General features: G+C 36.6%; 2 protein-coding genes across 2 annotated transcripts; both read right to left on the bottom strand.

The window, feature by feature from the left end:
- Window positions 1–19: 19 nt before the first annotated feature.
- Window positions 20–4,232, bottom strand: orc2 (origin recognition complex, subunit 2). The gene is made up of 16 exons (XM_079244375.1): window positions 4,100–4,232; window positions 3,816–3,887; window positions 3,577–3,735; window positions 2,535–2,621; window positions 2,340–2,429; window positions 2,210–2,241; window positions 2,034–2,091; window positions 1,662–1,960; window positions 1,458–1,567; window positions 1,239–1,371; window positions 1,057–1,153; window positions 835–981; window positions 584–755; window positions 444–505; window positions 231–349; window positions 20–141 (listed from the first exon to the last, which is right to left on the bottom strand). The coding sequence occupies exons 2-16, from the start codon at window positions 3,883–3,885 to the stop codon at window positions 58–60; spliced, it is 1,719 nt and encodes a 572-aa protein (XP_079100501.1). The 5' UTR covers window positions 3,886–3,887; window positions 4,100–4,232; the 3' UTR covers window positions 20–57.
- Window positions 4,233–5,090: 858 nt separating this feature from the next.
- LOC306758071 (D-serine dehydratase) lies at window positions 5,091–8,713 on the bottom strand. Its single transcript, XM_079243287.1, has 10 exons — window positions 8,664–8,713; window positions 8,119–8,265; window positions 7,887–8,016; window positions 7,535–7,685; window positions 7,121–7,301; window positions 6,184–6,302; window positions 5,947–6,073; window positions 5,751–5,813; window positions 5,572–5,677; window positions 5,091–5,391 (listed from the first exon to the last, which is right to left on the bottom strand). The coding sequence occupies exons 2-10, from the start codon at window positions 8,262–8,264 to the stop codon at window positions 5,302–5,304; spliced, it is 1,113 nt and encodes a 370-aa protein (XP_079099413.1). The 5' UTR covers window position 8,265; window positions 8,664–8,713; the 3' UTR covers window positions 5,091–5,301.
- Between the last annotated feature and the right edge of the window lie 6,433 nt (window positions 8,714–15,146).

Raw genomic sequence — 15,146 nt, 5'->3', positions numbered from 1 at the left:
AAACATTTCTCCAATCTCACTAAATAGTAGTGACCATTAGCCCAGAGTTGAGTCTTCTCAGTCATCTTCCTCGTTTTCCAAAAAATCCATCAATGTGCCCGAATCCACGGCGACGATCAGATACTCCACTCCATCTGCACCCTGATGCGTTACATAAACACAGAGAGAGACGGGATAAGCAACACGGTTAGCTCTGGATGAGAGCTGGAAGTTCTGAAGGAAAAACTCACTTTGCGGGTCCGAATCAGTTTGTGGTCTCTGAACTCAGTCAGCTGAGTCCTCAGCGTGAGATCAGAGTTCACCAGAAAAGCCTCTCTGCAACGCTGGTAGAAATCCTGGAACGACAGTCCTGCACAGAGCACACGCATAGGCTGCAATGTTTAAGCCATACACTGAAACAAAAAGACATTTTTAGCCGTTCCAGATCTTCAATGTGTTCCCACCTGTGTATGAAGGGTTGTCTTTGTTTTCCAGCTGGACTCTCACCAGCAGTTTGAAGATTCCTCTGCAGAAAGAGAACACTGCCGCTGAGTTTCCGACTCGACGGATTTGATAACTGATCGCATGAAAACGATCATCTTACCTCGCATTCGGTGTCAAGCTGCGGAGCACGTGTGTGAGGGACGACAGAGCCAGAGCACCGGTCTGCTGCACCAGCAGAGAGTTTTCATACGACGTCTCCTCTGCGTAGTGCTGGAACGTCACACACTCCCACCACAGCCAGTTAAACTGGCTCTGCTTAAACTGGTCCCACACTGGAAGTACATCAGAACATTCAGCGCCAGGACAACATGTCAGCGCGATAAAAACTGCAGAGAAAACTGTTTCGTCCACCTAAAGGAGCATTGATGTGGTCTAAAGAGGCCACCAAGTGCAGGTTGGGAAGGGATGCCAGCTGCCCCAGTGCGCTTTGGGTCTTCTCTCCTCGCAGCATTGGACCGTCAATATTATGGATTAGCAAGTATACATGGAGATCTGGGCCTGCAGAGACATCCGTTAAGTGTAACACAGAATTCCCACATAAGTCCAAGACTGACTCCTCACTTTGGCACTTACTGTCTTTGAGAGCCTGAGCGATGAACTGGATCTGGTCTGAGGGTGTTCGGAAACTTCCCTGGTGCTCCAGAATCTCACATGTCAGAGCATTTAATATCTGGAATTAAACCACAGCGTAGTCACGGAATAGATAAGGAGCCCATTAAATAATACATTTATTTTTATTGTATGGGAATACTGACTGATTTAAGAGTAATGGAGGGGAAAAACCCGTTAACCACAAGGTGGATCTCTTTAGATAAGTGAGACACTCTGAAGTCCTCCATCAGAGCTTTTTTACTGCCCAAACCGTAGACCAGAACACTAAACCCCAACCTACACATAAATGAGACACTTTGATTTAACATTTCTTTGTTTAAACACTATAAATAATGTTGTCAATGCAGTCCAACTACACTTACTGTAACTGTAACATCCATTTGTTAAAGTGCTTTCTGTGTTTGGTGTGCAGCTGCTGGATTTCTTCTGAATAACAGGAAGGTTTTCCTTCTAAAAGACGAACCAACGTGTCCTGTAAAAATGGGAAAAAAGAATGAGAAAATTTAAGAAAATGTGAAGGAAATCGGTTCATGTGGTGCCTTCATTAAAAATAGCTGGAAACAAACCCTGTCAAGTTTAGGGGTGTGCAAGCGCTCCAGCGTGCGGTCTGATGTCAAGACTTTAGAACTGCCATGAGCCTCAAAATATTCCTCGATCATGGTTGGCTGGTTCGGAAGTTCTTGCACGTTCTTGCTCTTCTTGGCAGGAGTCTTGTAGAGAGCTGCAGATAAACCTTTACTAGGAGTTCTTGGTGTTTTCAGGTTCTCCTTGTCTCCCTTTTTCAGCTTCTGCTCCTCCTCCACCTCATCCTCCTCCGAGTCTGAGGGTGAGAGCTCGCTGTCGCTGTCTGACCGAAGGCTTGGCGCTGAAAATGTTCAAACAAATTTAGATTAAATCAAATTTAAACAATTCAACTAACTTTAATGGACTAGACTGACCTGTTAGTCTCTTCCTGAGCCTGTGTGGTGTCGTTGAAACAAACTGGACCTTCTTACCCTGGTTTAAAGGAAAATAAAAATAATATAAGTCAAATATCTAACCATACAAAAGTACAAAGTCTACAACAAATCATGTCAACAGATGTTGAGAATAAAACAGCCATTTGTGGTCTTACCCTCTGTGGGGTCCTGTTATCACTTCTCTGGTCTACAATCAGAAGCAGCAGAAAAAAAACCAACAATAATTTAAAATCTAATTGTAGATACAAACAGCTCAAAAAGCTGGAAAGGGTTTGTTTTACTCACTCCGGCCCGTTCGACTGGGGGTGGAGGGTTCAGTGTTTGGAGTCGTACTAAAGCTCACACTTTTCCCAGGCGTCCGAGCCAATTCACTTGCTGTACACAGAAACACAAAACATACAGTTGGCATACTAAATCAGTGGTGATTTGCTCAGTCTAGCTGAAGACGAAGAATAAAAAACATGAACTGGAGTTTCTCACCAGTTTGGGCCATGCTGTGACTACGTTTGACTTTCTGGAAAGTGAAAATAGAGGAGCCAGCAACTCTTGATAAATTATCTTCATCCCCTGTAAAGCCAAGAAAACAATTCTGTTATTGTTCAATCACTTGTCCTGATCATTTTTGCTTCATGATTGTGGATCATGATTGTGCAAACCAGAAGTAAGCTGCCTCTACGGTTGCTGGAAAAACTGACTGGTGAAAGAAGTAAAAAAAAAAACAAAAAAAAACTTACACAAGACAGTCATGAAATCTAATTCTTACACAATTACAATGGATAAGGATATTAATGCAAGTTAAAGTACTTCGAAACTAATCAATGTATTGCAGTAATACAGATCATTAAGCTCAAAATCACTAAAAGTCTTTGTTGCAACAGTTTTATACCCCCACAGAAAATGGCTCCAATACCATCTAAGGTTTAGTTTATTTTATTTAGGATCCCCGTTAGCTGTAGCAAGCTACAGCTAATCTTCCTGGGGTCCGGCACAATTATAACATCAAAACAAAAACTTGTAAAAAGTTACACAGCACATCAGCACTTCAGTTCAATCCTGGAATACAAGTTATTTACATGTTCAAATCCATCTCATTACATCCATTTTTACATACTAAATGCAAGCATGTCATGTCCATTCATGTTACATTGTATCATATAAACTATTCATTCACAAAAATACACTTACTCATAATTGAATATCAACCTATATATTTGATTATCTTTAATACAAATCTTCTAGTACACCTCTATCCACATTATCAATTTGTTTACTCTATTACACATTCATTTGTATTTATTATACTTTTATAACCAAACCCTTATCATTATGATTTATATAGATACCTGTAATTTTGAAAAATAGTCTTTTAATAATATTTTAAAGTTTTTTTTAGGTCAGTGGTTAATTTAATGTGCTACGGTAGTGAATTCCATATTTTAATGCCTCTATACATAACAGCTCTTTTTATGGCATCTGATTTAGCTTTAGGCAAGCCAAAATTTCCAAGATCTTCATCACTTACCATCTGTGTTGTCTGTTCCTAAAGCTTGGATGTAATTCAGCTCATCATGGACTCCATTTTCATGCACATCAGACTCTGCATCCTCTTTGCACCCCCTCCGTCCAGCCGAGCTCTTAAAGGTAACCATCTTCTGAGCAGACGCACCTTTACTCTGCACACCTGGAAAAGACACAATATAAACATGGACTGAGACAGAAAGGAAACAACCCAGTAGATAAATGTTAAAGTGGTGCTCATACCCTCCTGTTTGTCCACGATGTGCTCCAAAACATCATCATCCCCGATGAACTTCACCTCCAACACACTCATATCTAGGGTCACACACAATGTCAGCTGTAGCTACACATCTGGGTCTAATAACAACACATCTTGACGACACATTATTACCACAAGTTTTATTCAGATCGATGCTAGTCATATAACTAACTGGACTGAGCTATGTATGCAGTCAGAAGTAACACACAGCGTCTAATCGTGTAGAAGCAGAATGAGAACAAAATCTGTAGAAACCCACATAACTTACTTGAATATGTCACACAAGCCAGCGGAGTAAAAACAACATCAAAAGAACAAAAAAAGGTCAACAAAACTTGGACAAACTAAATGTAGTTGTGTGCTGACGGTGTGACAAGTTTCCGCGCCATCCTGCTGAAGTCTTTAAACCACGTGATAAGTGAAAGGTCAAATAATGGCCAATGAAAACGCAAGGTTTAGTCAAAACTACATTTCCCAGCATGCATTTTAAACTACAGCGTAAAACCTGTACATTGGCGCTTTTTAAATATTTTATTCATATTTCATATTATTAACCTACAGATCGATTAAGTCTGAATAGTTCTACGACAACAGTAATACCTCAAGTAATGATAATAGTTATTACATGGAGAAAACAAGACAGGTATTGAAATACATGTGTAAAATTCCTTGAGATGTCCTTTTCTGACCTGAGACTTCTTAGATTAAATCTGATTATGGATTTAGATAAATAAAAAAATAAAATAAATAAATAAATAAGTTTGTTGTATAGTGACTACAGTCCCACCTAAAAATAACACAAAATATACTTCTGATTGTGCATTAGTAGGTCTAAATCTAAAGTGTTATTCTGTACTATGTTATATTTCATGATATACTAAATTATTATGTATGTGTTGTTTCTTGTGTTTGGACCCCAGGAAGACTAGTTGTTACTGTGGCAATAACTAATGACGATCAGTAATAAAGACAAAGATATTTTATACTACAAACAAATATTTTAAAAAAAAAAAGAAAAATGCAAAGGATTCTATTGATTGTCTCTATGATCACAGTGAAATTACCCTCATAAAAATTATTAAAAATCTCTAAAGTATCAGACCTAGATACCGTACACATTTTGCTGTTTAGTGGATGTGCATGAACAGCAATCCATGAGCATAATGATAAATAACAAAATGCATCATTCGATGAAATGATGACTGGACAAGACAGTTCTGCAAATTCTTTTATTTTGACAACATAAAATGTGTGGATTTTTAAACTTACTATATTTATTTAGCCATTTCAGATAATAATAGCTCTACAGCTCTACATTGTCTAATATACCAAATTCCAAATGTGATTTGAAAGAATATTCTACAATTGTCTTCTTTCATCACTTTACAAAACCAAATTCAGGTTTGATAGCTTCCTAAAATAATTCTTGTCGAACTGCACGAGCATCCATCCTAACAATCTGGAAGGCGTTCACCACCCTCGAGTGGGTGTCCACGTTCCCAGCAGACGACCTCCAGAGTGCACATGGTACACATGGTGCATCATGGCTGTTGCACATGACTGTAGAAATAAATTAAAAAATGGTGGTAAGACAAGAGGACAGCCACACAATACAACTGACACAGTGCTATTTTTGCAGGATCAGTGTGCAGGGTACAGAACCATTGTGTGGCTTCTGTTAATAGAAACCTACTAAATCCTATACACTGGCCCTTTAATGTCATATTTATTGGTACTAACATGGTAGGGAATCAATGTGAGCAGAGTGCCGAGAGGGTATTTGATGTAGTCCAGTTGACCTGAGATAGGCTCCACTCTTCCATGCTCCTGAGTCATAGACAATAACCTGGACGGAAACATCATTCATTAGATACTCAGTCACACTTAAGTTCAGCTTTGAGAGAAATAAAAAGGTTTACTTGAGGTTTGGATGTCCTTCAACCATTGCATATCCTGTTGGAAGCTTTCCAGCTCCATCTAAACTGGGAGGGACAAGCGACAGCGAAACTAGGGTTAAACCACATATTTATAATCCAGATTAAATAAAATGTTTGGATTCTTAATATAAAGAAATTGAGTTAAACATTTTGGAAGTAAAAATATCAATCAAGCAACCTGATTCCACTCCATCCACAGTCTATCAGCAGCTGATTCCTGTGTGGACAGTGTCCTATGACCCTTGTCAAAACCCTTACAGCTACGTCCTCCAGGGAACATGAGCCAATCCCAGACTGCTGCACATCTAACCGCCACCAAGATACATTCAAAATAATCAGTTGTGCATCAGTTTGTTTTTTATGATCAAAACTGCAGTTTTAAAACAACTAAAACACTTAAGACACATAAATGCACCGTAGAAGACGTAGTTTCCAGGATGCACCTCGCTCAGCTTGGCCATGTCTTTAACTGGATGACTGCACGAAGGGGTGGAACCAATGCTGGATTTACAGCTGATGCCAACAGCCTTCAGTCTGCCAAACACACAACAAAAAAATACCATTGTCAGACATTAGCTTTATTCCTTTTAAACCCTTCATGACGTGATCTTAAGAGTGTGTTGCTGCATTACGAATCTTCCGAATTCACTTCTATAATTCAGCATCTGACCTGCTCTTTCCTTATTTTGCAAATCTGCCCATTAAACAGTTAGGTTTTATAATCTGCTGGACTGTCCACATAATCTGAACTTCAGAGGGGCAGCAAGGTTCTCTTTTAAAAAAAAAAAAAAAAAAAAAGTCCTGTTTTGCACACAGATGTTTGAAGACAATCTCCGGTCTAACGGTACATTCATAAATAATAAAATCAGACATCTGGCAAGATTAGAGGGGCGTCTGTTGGGAACTAGCCACTCCTCTCCTGTGGAACCAGCAGACAGCTGGGGAATACACAAACCTAAAACCTTTTGTTAAAGTTTATTTGTAATTAACAAATTTATTTAGCCTTTTTTATGCTTCTTTCTTAGTTTTTAAAAAATCTTTTATAACTATCTGAATTCCTTTTATTTATATTTCTATTTGCATGTTGTTGTTATGAGTCTACTGATCTTTCTTTTTTTCTTTTCTGATGTACTCAGAAATGTACTCAGACATCAGATATAGATCTATTTGTTTAATAAAGCAGTGTGCAGACTCACCAATAACTTTCACTTTTACTAAAATCACATTTCCAGGTTCATTTTAAAATGAACAACTGAGTCCATAAGTTCACATACTGTATTAAATTTGAACATAATACTCAACAAATAAGTAAATTACAGCTATAAAATTCTGTCTTGTTGCTTTTGACTTACTTTTCCATAAACTGCAGAGTTAAACTGGTTGTTTCTTGGGCAACAGTCTGTATTTGCTCCACACCTTTGCAGCTGTAGGTATTTCCACAGTGGGCGTACACCCCTGTTAGTTCCACACCGTCCGTCTCTGCGATGGCTTGGGCCAATCTGAGAGCCTCAGGTTCAGAGTGCAGAACGCCAGCTATGTCAAAGAGCAAACACAGAAGCAGCAAGTCCTCAGCTCATCATAGGAACGATGAATGTAGAGTTATATTATAACAAATGTTATAATGCATTTGCACAGGCTGGTTGTTGTGTTTTATATTTCTCATTTCTTTTCTGATCATGGTGATTTGTTGACTGCCACCTTTAACCATCCTCAGTCTCTTCTGAACTCATTTTTTTCAAGAAGCTATAGTTTCCCAGCATGCCTACCTCTCCCATTGCCACAGTCGAGCTTCAGCCAGACGTGCCACTGCCGACCATCTTTCAGAGGCCTCTTTTCGAGCTGCTGCAGAGCATGAGGATGATCCAACAACACCTGGAAGAGATCCAGCCTCTCCGACAAGGCTGCACAACGCTCAACCTAATGACACACAATCATAAAGAAGTTATTAATGATACTGCACCTACAATTTAGCTTACATAACCAGTTCCACCACTGTTACTTCTCTTTCCCCTTGTACGTCCTACTTACACTAAAATAAGGATAAACTAGCACTTTGTAGAAAAAGAGCTGATGCGTAAAACACAATGTGGGGACAGCTTTAGTGTGAGCTGAGAGAACCTTATCAAAGGGAAGAGAGTATGCATAAAGGATGTCATCAAATCCATGGTCAGCATAGAAACAGGCCTCTGCCAGTGTGGAGACCACAATGCATCTCCGAGATCCAGCCGTCATTATGTCAGCACACTCACTACACAAATACACACACAAACAAACAACAGATCAGTTTTTCTCACCTAAGGGCGTTCTGTGTGCATGAACTGTGCCTGTGTGAGAGAGTATGAGTCCATACAGGGTTTTGTGAGTCTTCATGTGTGGGCGAAGCTGGACCCCCAGTTTCTGGCAGCATTCGATCATCTTCTGGGCATTTTTCTTCACTTTGTCCACATCCACCACCATGGCAGGGGTACACAGGGCTGAGAGGGGCTCCCCCTCCATACTGACAGTACCACAACACATTTACACACATATATGCTTGGACAGACAGCTGGTTTTTCACATGCAATTAAATTACTGCGCATGACTTGGTCAATACATTATACAACAGCGCAATAATGGCAACAGCAATCATGCAAATGTATAAATTCATTCCCTAAACAAATAAGCACAGAAGTACATTTTTAACCGAGCTGTGTGCAGTGTAGCATTGCTTGTGATTGTGTGATACAGACCTTTAAACCTTGCCAACTCTTTTTTGGGATTTGAAAAGTTCCTTGTTAGTGTTGCAAAAAGTAACGATAAATACAGAAACAGCAACATGCATGCAAAAGTAAATGGCAACACACAACAGGCTTCACACGACAGGCAGAAACAACTGGAGTATAAACAGGATCTTACCTTTAGAAGACAGATCGACGCGTTTCCTTGTGGAAATACCTGTAGTGATTTTATTACGGCGGCGTCAAGGGGTCAAAAATCCTCAATGAAAAACGCGTTTTCTCTCATGTGACATTGTTTCTGTATTTCTGCTAAACCAGATGAAACTAACAGCTCTAATAAACACCTGAACACATTCGTGTTTATCATTTTTATATAGTTTATCTATGTTGTTATGTAAATGTTCCTGTAAAGGACACCTGGACCGGCCGGATAGATTTATTAATTCCTGTATTTGCATCACATGTAATTTACTGCATGTCTGTTTCTTTTTTTTTTTTTTTTTAAAGATTGTTTTATTACTCATGTCTCACTTTGGTTTTTTTGTTTTTTTTTGTTGTTTTTTTTTGCTTTTTGTATGAATGCTTTTGATATTTTATTTAAAACACTTAAAGTTGTCTTGTGTGTATGGAAGCCCATTCCCACCACTTGAAATAAAAAAAAAAAAGACAAACAATCTCATAATTATGTGATTGAAAGTCATAATTATGAGATTGAAAGTCATTATTATGAGATTGAAAGTCATAATTATGAGATATAAAGTCATAATTACAAAATGAAAACTCATTATTATGGGATAAAAACTCATTATTATGAGATAAAATCTCATAATTATGAGATTTAAAGTCATAATTATGTGATGAAAAGTCATAATTATGAGATAAAAAAAAGTCATTATTCTGAGATAAAAAGTCAATATTATGAGATAAAAAGTCATAATTATGAGATTTAAAGTCATAATTACAAGATAAAAAGTCATTATTATGAGATAAAAAGTTATAACTGTGAAATAGAAAGGAGAAATGTTCCATGTTTATATGTCTAGGGATAAGACAAACAAGTGTTTGATTTTATTTAACACGTGAATATTGTGCCTTTTTCTCTTTATAATGGATTGTGAACTCATTGAAGAGTATTTCAGACGTGGCTTAACTAATGATAAAATCCTTGCTTTACTGGCTGAAGTGCATGGGATTGTTCTAAGTAAGAGGACTCTGGAAAGGATTCTAAGAAATAAGAAACTTTGGCGCAGGAAGAACAAGAGTGATGTGGCTGAAGTGGCAGCTTTCATACAACAGCAACTTGAAACCTCTGGACAGTGTCACGGATATAGGTGGATGCACCAAAAATGCTGGATGAATGGTTTTGTAACAGATAGGGAAACAGTTAGGGTTCTGCTACGTCTCTTAGATGGAGACGTAGCAGATTGGAATTGGAATTAACGGTTGTATTGATGGCTTTTCTCGGAGCATTATATGGCTTGAGGCTTACAAAACAAATAATGATCCGAGAATTACTGCTAGCTACTTCATGGATGCAGTTATTAAGGCTGAGGGTTGCCCTCAAAGATTAAGACTGGATTTTGGGACAGAAAATGTTCACGTAGCTGACATGCAAAGATTTTTGCATATTTCAGATAATCAACCTGAAACGGACAGTGTAACCTTTGGTCCAAGCACTGGAAATCAGCGAATTGAAAGATGGTGGCTGATCCTTCGAAGTGGATGTATCCAATTTTGGATGGACCTGTTTGATAAACTGAAAGCGGATGGCTACTTCTCTGACACCTTCTTAGACAAAGCACTGGTCCAGTTCTGTTTTCTTCACACAATACAGGTAAGCATAACTGCTTGGGTAATTTGACTTACATGGAATTTGTTCCTTTTATTGAAATCACGGCAGAATTTTCAAGGTTGTACATTTCTTTAAAGTATAAATGCCACAAATGGTGTGTGATCATATGATTTTCAGAATACATTCCGGAATAGCAGACAATTCACAGAACTAATTAAAATTTTAAATGTTTTTATAACTTTTAACACTTTAGTACTAAATTGCTTTATACTTTAGGCCGTACCAGTTCTCCAGGGCTTTTCTGGTTTTCCCATGGTTTATTAAAACGCAAAATGTTCAAGCTGAAATTAATCTGAATCTTTCTGAAATTAATTTGATATGAACCGAGTTTAGGTGAGTTTCAAAATTATTATCAGATGGATCCATTTAGCATTTGCATTCACTGTAATATTTGATAACGTTTTAATTTTTTATACATGAATATCTATGATGTGATTGGACATAACCTGTGAGCTAGTATGCACCTAGCTTTTTTTGTTTAGCTTTTATATGCAGGTTTTATTCAATCATTTCATTTTTTGTCTACATTTAGTTTGAGTATTTCTTGCTTTCTAGGAAAATCTAAACGAGGTTGCTTCAGCATGGAATAACCACAGGATACGCCCAGTGCACAACTCACAAAGCCCTCATGATCGTCCATTTATCATGCATGGAGCACCTGAGCTGTATGGATCCAGAGAATATCTGCATGGTGTAGATGTGAATAAGGTTGAAATCTGCTTGGAACACTGTGTATTCAAAGACTTCCCATGTGATGAAGATGTGTTTAGCATATATGTGGACCTCATTTCAGAGCATAATCTGGAGGTAACAGATGATGTGTATGCAAGGGTTGATCTTTACATAAGACTTAGAAATCTTATTACCAGTCAGCTGGAGCTGGAGCCTTGAAAGTGAAACATTTGAGTTCCTGTTAGATTGACATACTGTTCAACATTTGTATTTTGGAGTGACTGGTTGCAGCAGTGGATAATTTTCACCCAAACTGAGCTTTGCATCTTTTCTTTAAACTAACTGAATTAACTTCAAACTTGTGGCAAAGCCAGAGTCTTACTGGTTGAAGGAAACATTGTTAGGGAGAAAAAATTATCTGATTTCTAAGCAATCAACAAAACATTTGTTTTTTTGTCATACTTGTAAAGTATTAAAGTATGATTTATTTTAACTAGGTTATGTTAGGTCACCAATACAAAAAGCTACCTTTTGATTTCTTTTCAATTTACTGTGTAATAACTGGCAATGTTGCTTAGCGTGGTGTGTAATCACGTCAACTTAATGCTTTTGTAGTGGCAAATAAAAACACAATTGTAACTTGATGCATCATGATCAATAAATTGTAATGTTGATTCATGGCTTATGAAGAAAGAAAATCCGATTAATTCAACAGGTGTTTTATTATTTTCTGACTTTAATGCAGTCATTACACTGAAACTCAACAAGTCTTGAACAGTTTCTTGAAATAAGTATAAAGTGAGAAGTAAAGTGCTCTTCCATCTGCAATGTCCAAGGACTGCCAGACAGTCACCATATGATGGTAGATACTCTTTTAGCTGTTCATCTGTCATGAGCAGTATGACACTGGAGTCAATCTATATGTGGAAACAAAATAAACATTTTAGTACAATCAGTGCACATGATCATAAACAGTCAAAGCTGAATGTAGAAAAACAATAAATTACCTTTTTATCCATATTATAATATTTGTGCATAATGAATATTTATCAAATTTGGCATTTCCCTTAACATGCTAACTACCTTATCCTTCTCCAGTCGCTGTATGATTTCTTCTGAAACATGTCTTGACCTTAAGAAGTCATATAGCTCATCCATCCTGTTCAACACAAATATCTAATAAATATTGGCTATTAAAATACAGGCTTTTATAAGATGTAGCTTACTTTACAGTTCTTCATTATGTCAAGATTCTGCAGCTAAACAGAATTATCTCAAAATCAAATATTGTAAAATTTCACTAATACGACAAAACTTGTCAAGAACAGTTTAAGTTATTACATCACTGCAGTTTATTTTATTGCGATTATTGAAGAAAGAGAAATGAAAATAAACCATTATAGCATACATAGCCTATACACGAACAAAAACAAACTAAATTTATGGATTAAAAACTAAAAAACACGGGATAATGCAGTGAGAACATTCCTAAACATTTACATCTAATTACATCCAGGCTAAAGAATTATTCCCTCCGTCTGTAAGCATGTCTTTGGGTGCTGTACGGAAAACTGAACAAAGTTTTGACATTGAACTTCATAACAGTATATGTTTGGATTAATTGCTCAATATAAATACAATTTGAAAATGAATTTGAAAAAAATTATTATCAGCTTTAGATAACTTAGAATTTATTAGATACTCCTTATCAACAAACACGTAATTTTTCATTTTTGTTTATTTTTTAAAGTAAAAACAAAGTGGCAAGAAGTGTCATTTCTGTGTATTACCACTACTAAATTCTGGGCACAATAATGAATGTTCTTCCGATTCACATTATCCATTTTCTGATATGCAAAAAAACAATTCCTGTGCTTCTTTGGGGAAATTTAGACTTGATTTGACCAGGAGTTCATCCAACTTTTTAGAAATATTCTAAAAAACACTAAGAGTTGAAGAGTAAAAAAAAAAAGTTGCACATAAAAGCTACTTATCAAGCGTCTCACTCACACTTTTAGCAAGGTGTAGGACTGAATCTTGTGCATCTGTCTCGGAGCAGGATTATGACAGTATCCATTGCTGTAAAATTTATTTTATTAAATATTACTTCCAAGCTCATTAAACTGACCAATCGCTGATTGGCACGTTTATTTATGAATATGGAAATATCTTTTAGAGACATCTCAGTGAACTGTTAAATGGACAATAGGAGTGTATATTTAGACAATAAATCAACAAAATTTTAATAAACGTCTGCAGTTAATAAAAAAATGTTTTTTTTATTGTAATTATTTTACTTCTAAAAAAAATAATTGTACAATTTTGCACATGGTTACTGGATGTGTAGCTGTCTTCTTAATAAAAAAAAAAAAAAGTGACTTTATCATGTTAACGAGATAAGTTTTATGTTTTGGAATAAAACTATTGCGTTGTAATGTGATATTGTGATAGCGATGCTGGAGGACGCTGTGATAAACCAGACAGGTTTTGTCTTCCCAGTCCCAGCACTGCATTAAACCTTTATCATTTTAATTTTAGTTTTCAGAAGACAGCTACACCGATTGTTAACAAAAAGCAACACACATCCACGCGCCATCTGACTGCTGCTGACAGGTGACGTGTTGCTTATATTTATCCACATTCCTGTGTGGACAATAAATCAGAGTGGAATACTAATCCCAGACAAATTATGTTGATCCGATACTTCTGGGTCGAAACAACATGCATCCAGAACTTAGTGTTTCATGTTTTTACAATAAAATTGATCGGAATAAGAACGTGATACGTTTCACGTTTTTACAATAAATGATCAAGCTATGAGGAGATAAGGTCCTTATTATTTGGGTAACGCTCTACGGTTCCTTACTGGTCGCACAAACGTCCCTAAAACCTCTAACCTACGTCATATCCGCATTGTTCAAACGATACAGCTTGATCAGCTGCTTGTCATGACATAAAGCCAAAAGATTCCGGAACATCAGCGTAGGTAAAGTTAGTTTCATGTTTGATATTCAAGAGATATTCGGTTCCATCCTCTACAGGAACTCATCACCACTTAGGACACTAAATATTTGAAGGAGGAGGAGTAATACGTAGGTTTGGGAACTTTGATGAATAGCTTTTATTCTTGAGTTGGGAAAAAAAAAGACTAAAATCCACAAATTCTCAGCACGTAGGAGTAAAATGTCACCCTGAGACACTTGATGGACACGGCCCCTAATCCTTTTATTTATTTTTAAAACGATATAAATTCACACTTACACAGACAATGGTTTATACATCTACAAACCCTCCGCAAATTGTAGAAGAATAAAACGGGCTTGATGACAAGCATCCAGCTCACGTTAGCTTTCATAAATCACTGCTCTTTAATCAGGCATTTCCCTCAGAATATGAATATGAATACAAAAAGCCCAAGAACCTGCAAATGCTGTTATTATACTCACAACTCACATGCTAATTGACGAAGCTAGTTAACAAATACGCCTGGATACTTATTCACATATACGGAAGCCGAATTGGGAAATGTCACCTCTATTGCAAGCTGAATCGCTCAATCATAATTTGTACAAATATGTTATTACACTTCATTATAACACCGACCTTTTCGAAAACACTTCAAGATCGTCCAAGAACAACAGCACACTAGGGCCTCTGAAGGGGACTGTGTCCAAGTGCAAAGGGATCTCATAATAATGACTTTTTATCTCATAATTATGACTTTTTATCTCATAATAATGACTTTTTTATCTCGTAATTATGACTTTTTATCTCATAATAATGACTTTTTATCTCGTAATTATGACTTTTTATCTCATAATTATGACTTTTTATCTCATAATAATGACTTTTTATCTCGTAATTATGACTTTTAATCTCATAATTATGACTTTTTAATCTCATAATTATGACTTTTTATCTCATAATAATGACTTTTTATCTCGTAATTATGACTTTTTATCTCATAATTACGACTTTTTATCCTATAATAATGAGTTTTCATTTCGTAATTATGACTTTATATCTCATAATTATGACTTTCAATCTCATAATAACTTTCAATCTCATGATTATGACTTTCAGTCTCATAATAATGACTTTCAATCTCATAATTGTCACTTTCAATCTCATAATAAT

This window comes from Telmatherina bonti (assembly GCF_933228915.1).
Source record: "Telmatherina bonti genome assembly, chromosome: 7".
Taxonomy (NCBI): Eukaryota; Metazoa; Chordata; class Actinopteri; order Atheriniformes; family Telmatherinidae; genus Telmatherina; species Telmatherina bonti.
This window is presented reverse-complemented; position numbering and strand designations above follow the sequence as displayed.

Excerpts from the sequence above, each read along its gene's own strand:
- orc2 (XM_079244375.1), bottom strand. The coding sequence starts at position 3,885 with ATGAGTGTGTTGGAGGTGAAGTTCATCGGGGATGATGATGTTTTGGAG. Across the intron at positions 1,961-2,033 it reads GCTCAGGAAGAGACTAACAG|CGCCAAGCCTTCGGTCAGAC; the intron begins GTCAGTCTAGTC and ends GAACATTTTCAG. Across the intron at positions 1,568-1,661 it reads ACACCCCTAAACTTGACAGG|GACACGTTGGTTCGTCTTTT; the intron begins GTTTGTTTCCAG and ends CCATTTTTACAG.
- LOC306758071 (XM_079243287.1), bottom strand. The coding sequence starts at position 8,264 with ATGGAGGGGGAGCCCCTCTCAGCCCTGTGTACCCCTGCCATGGTGGTG. Across the intron at positions 8,017-8,118 it reads ATGAAGACTCACAAAACCCT|TGAGTGTGCTGACATAATGA; the intron begins GTATGGACTCAT and ends GTATTTGTGTAG. Across the intron at positions 5,392-5,571 it reads TCACATTGATTCCCTACCAT|TCATGTGCAACAGCCATGAT; the intron begins GTTAGTACCAAT and ends TTATTTCTACAG.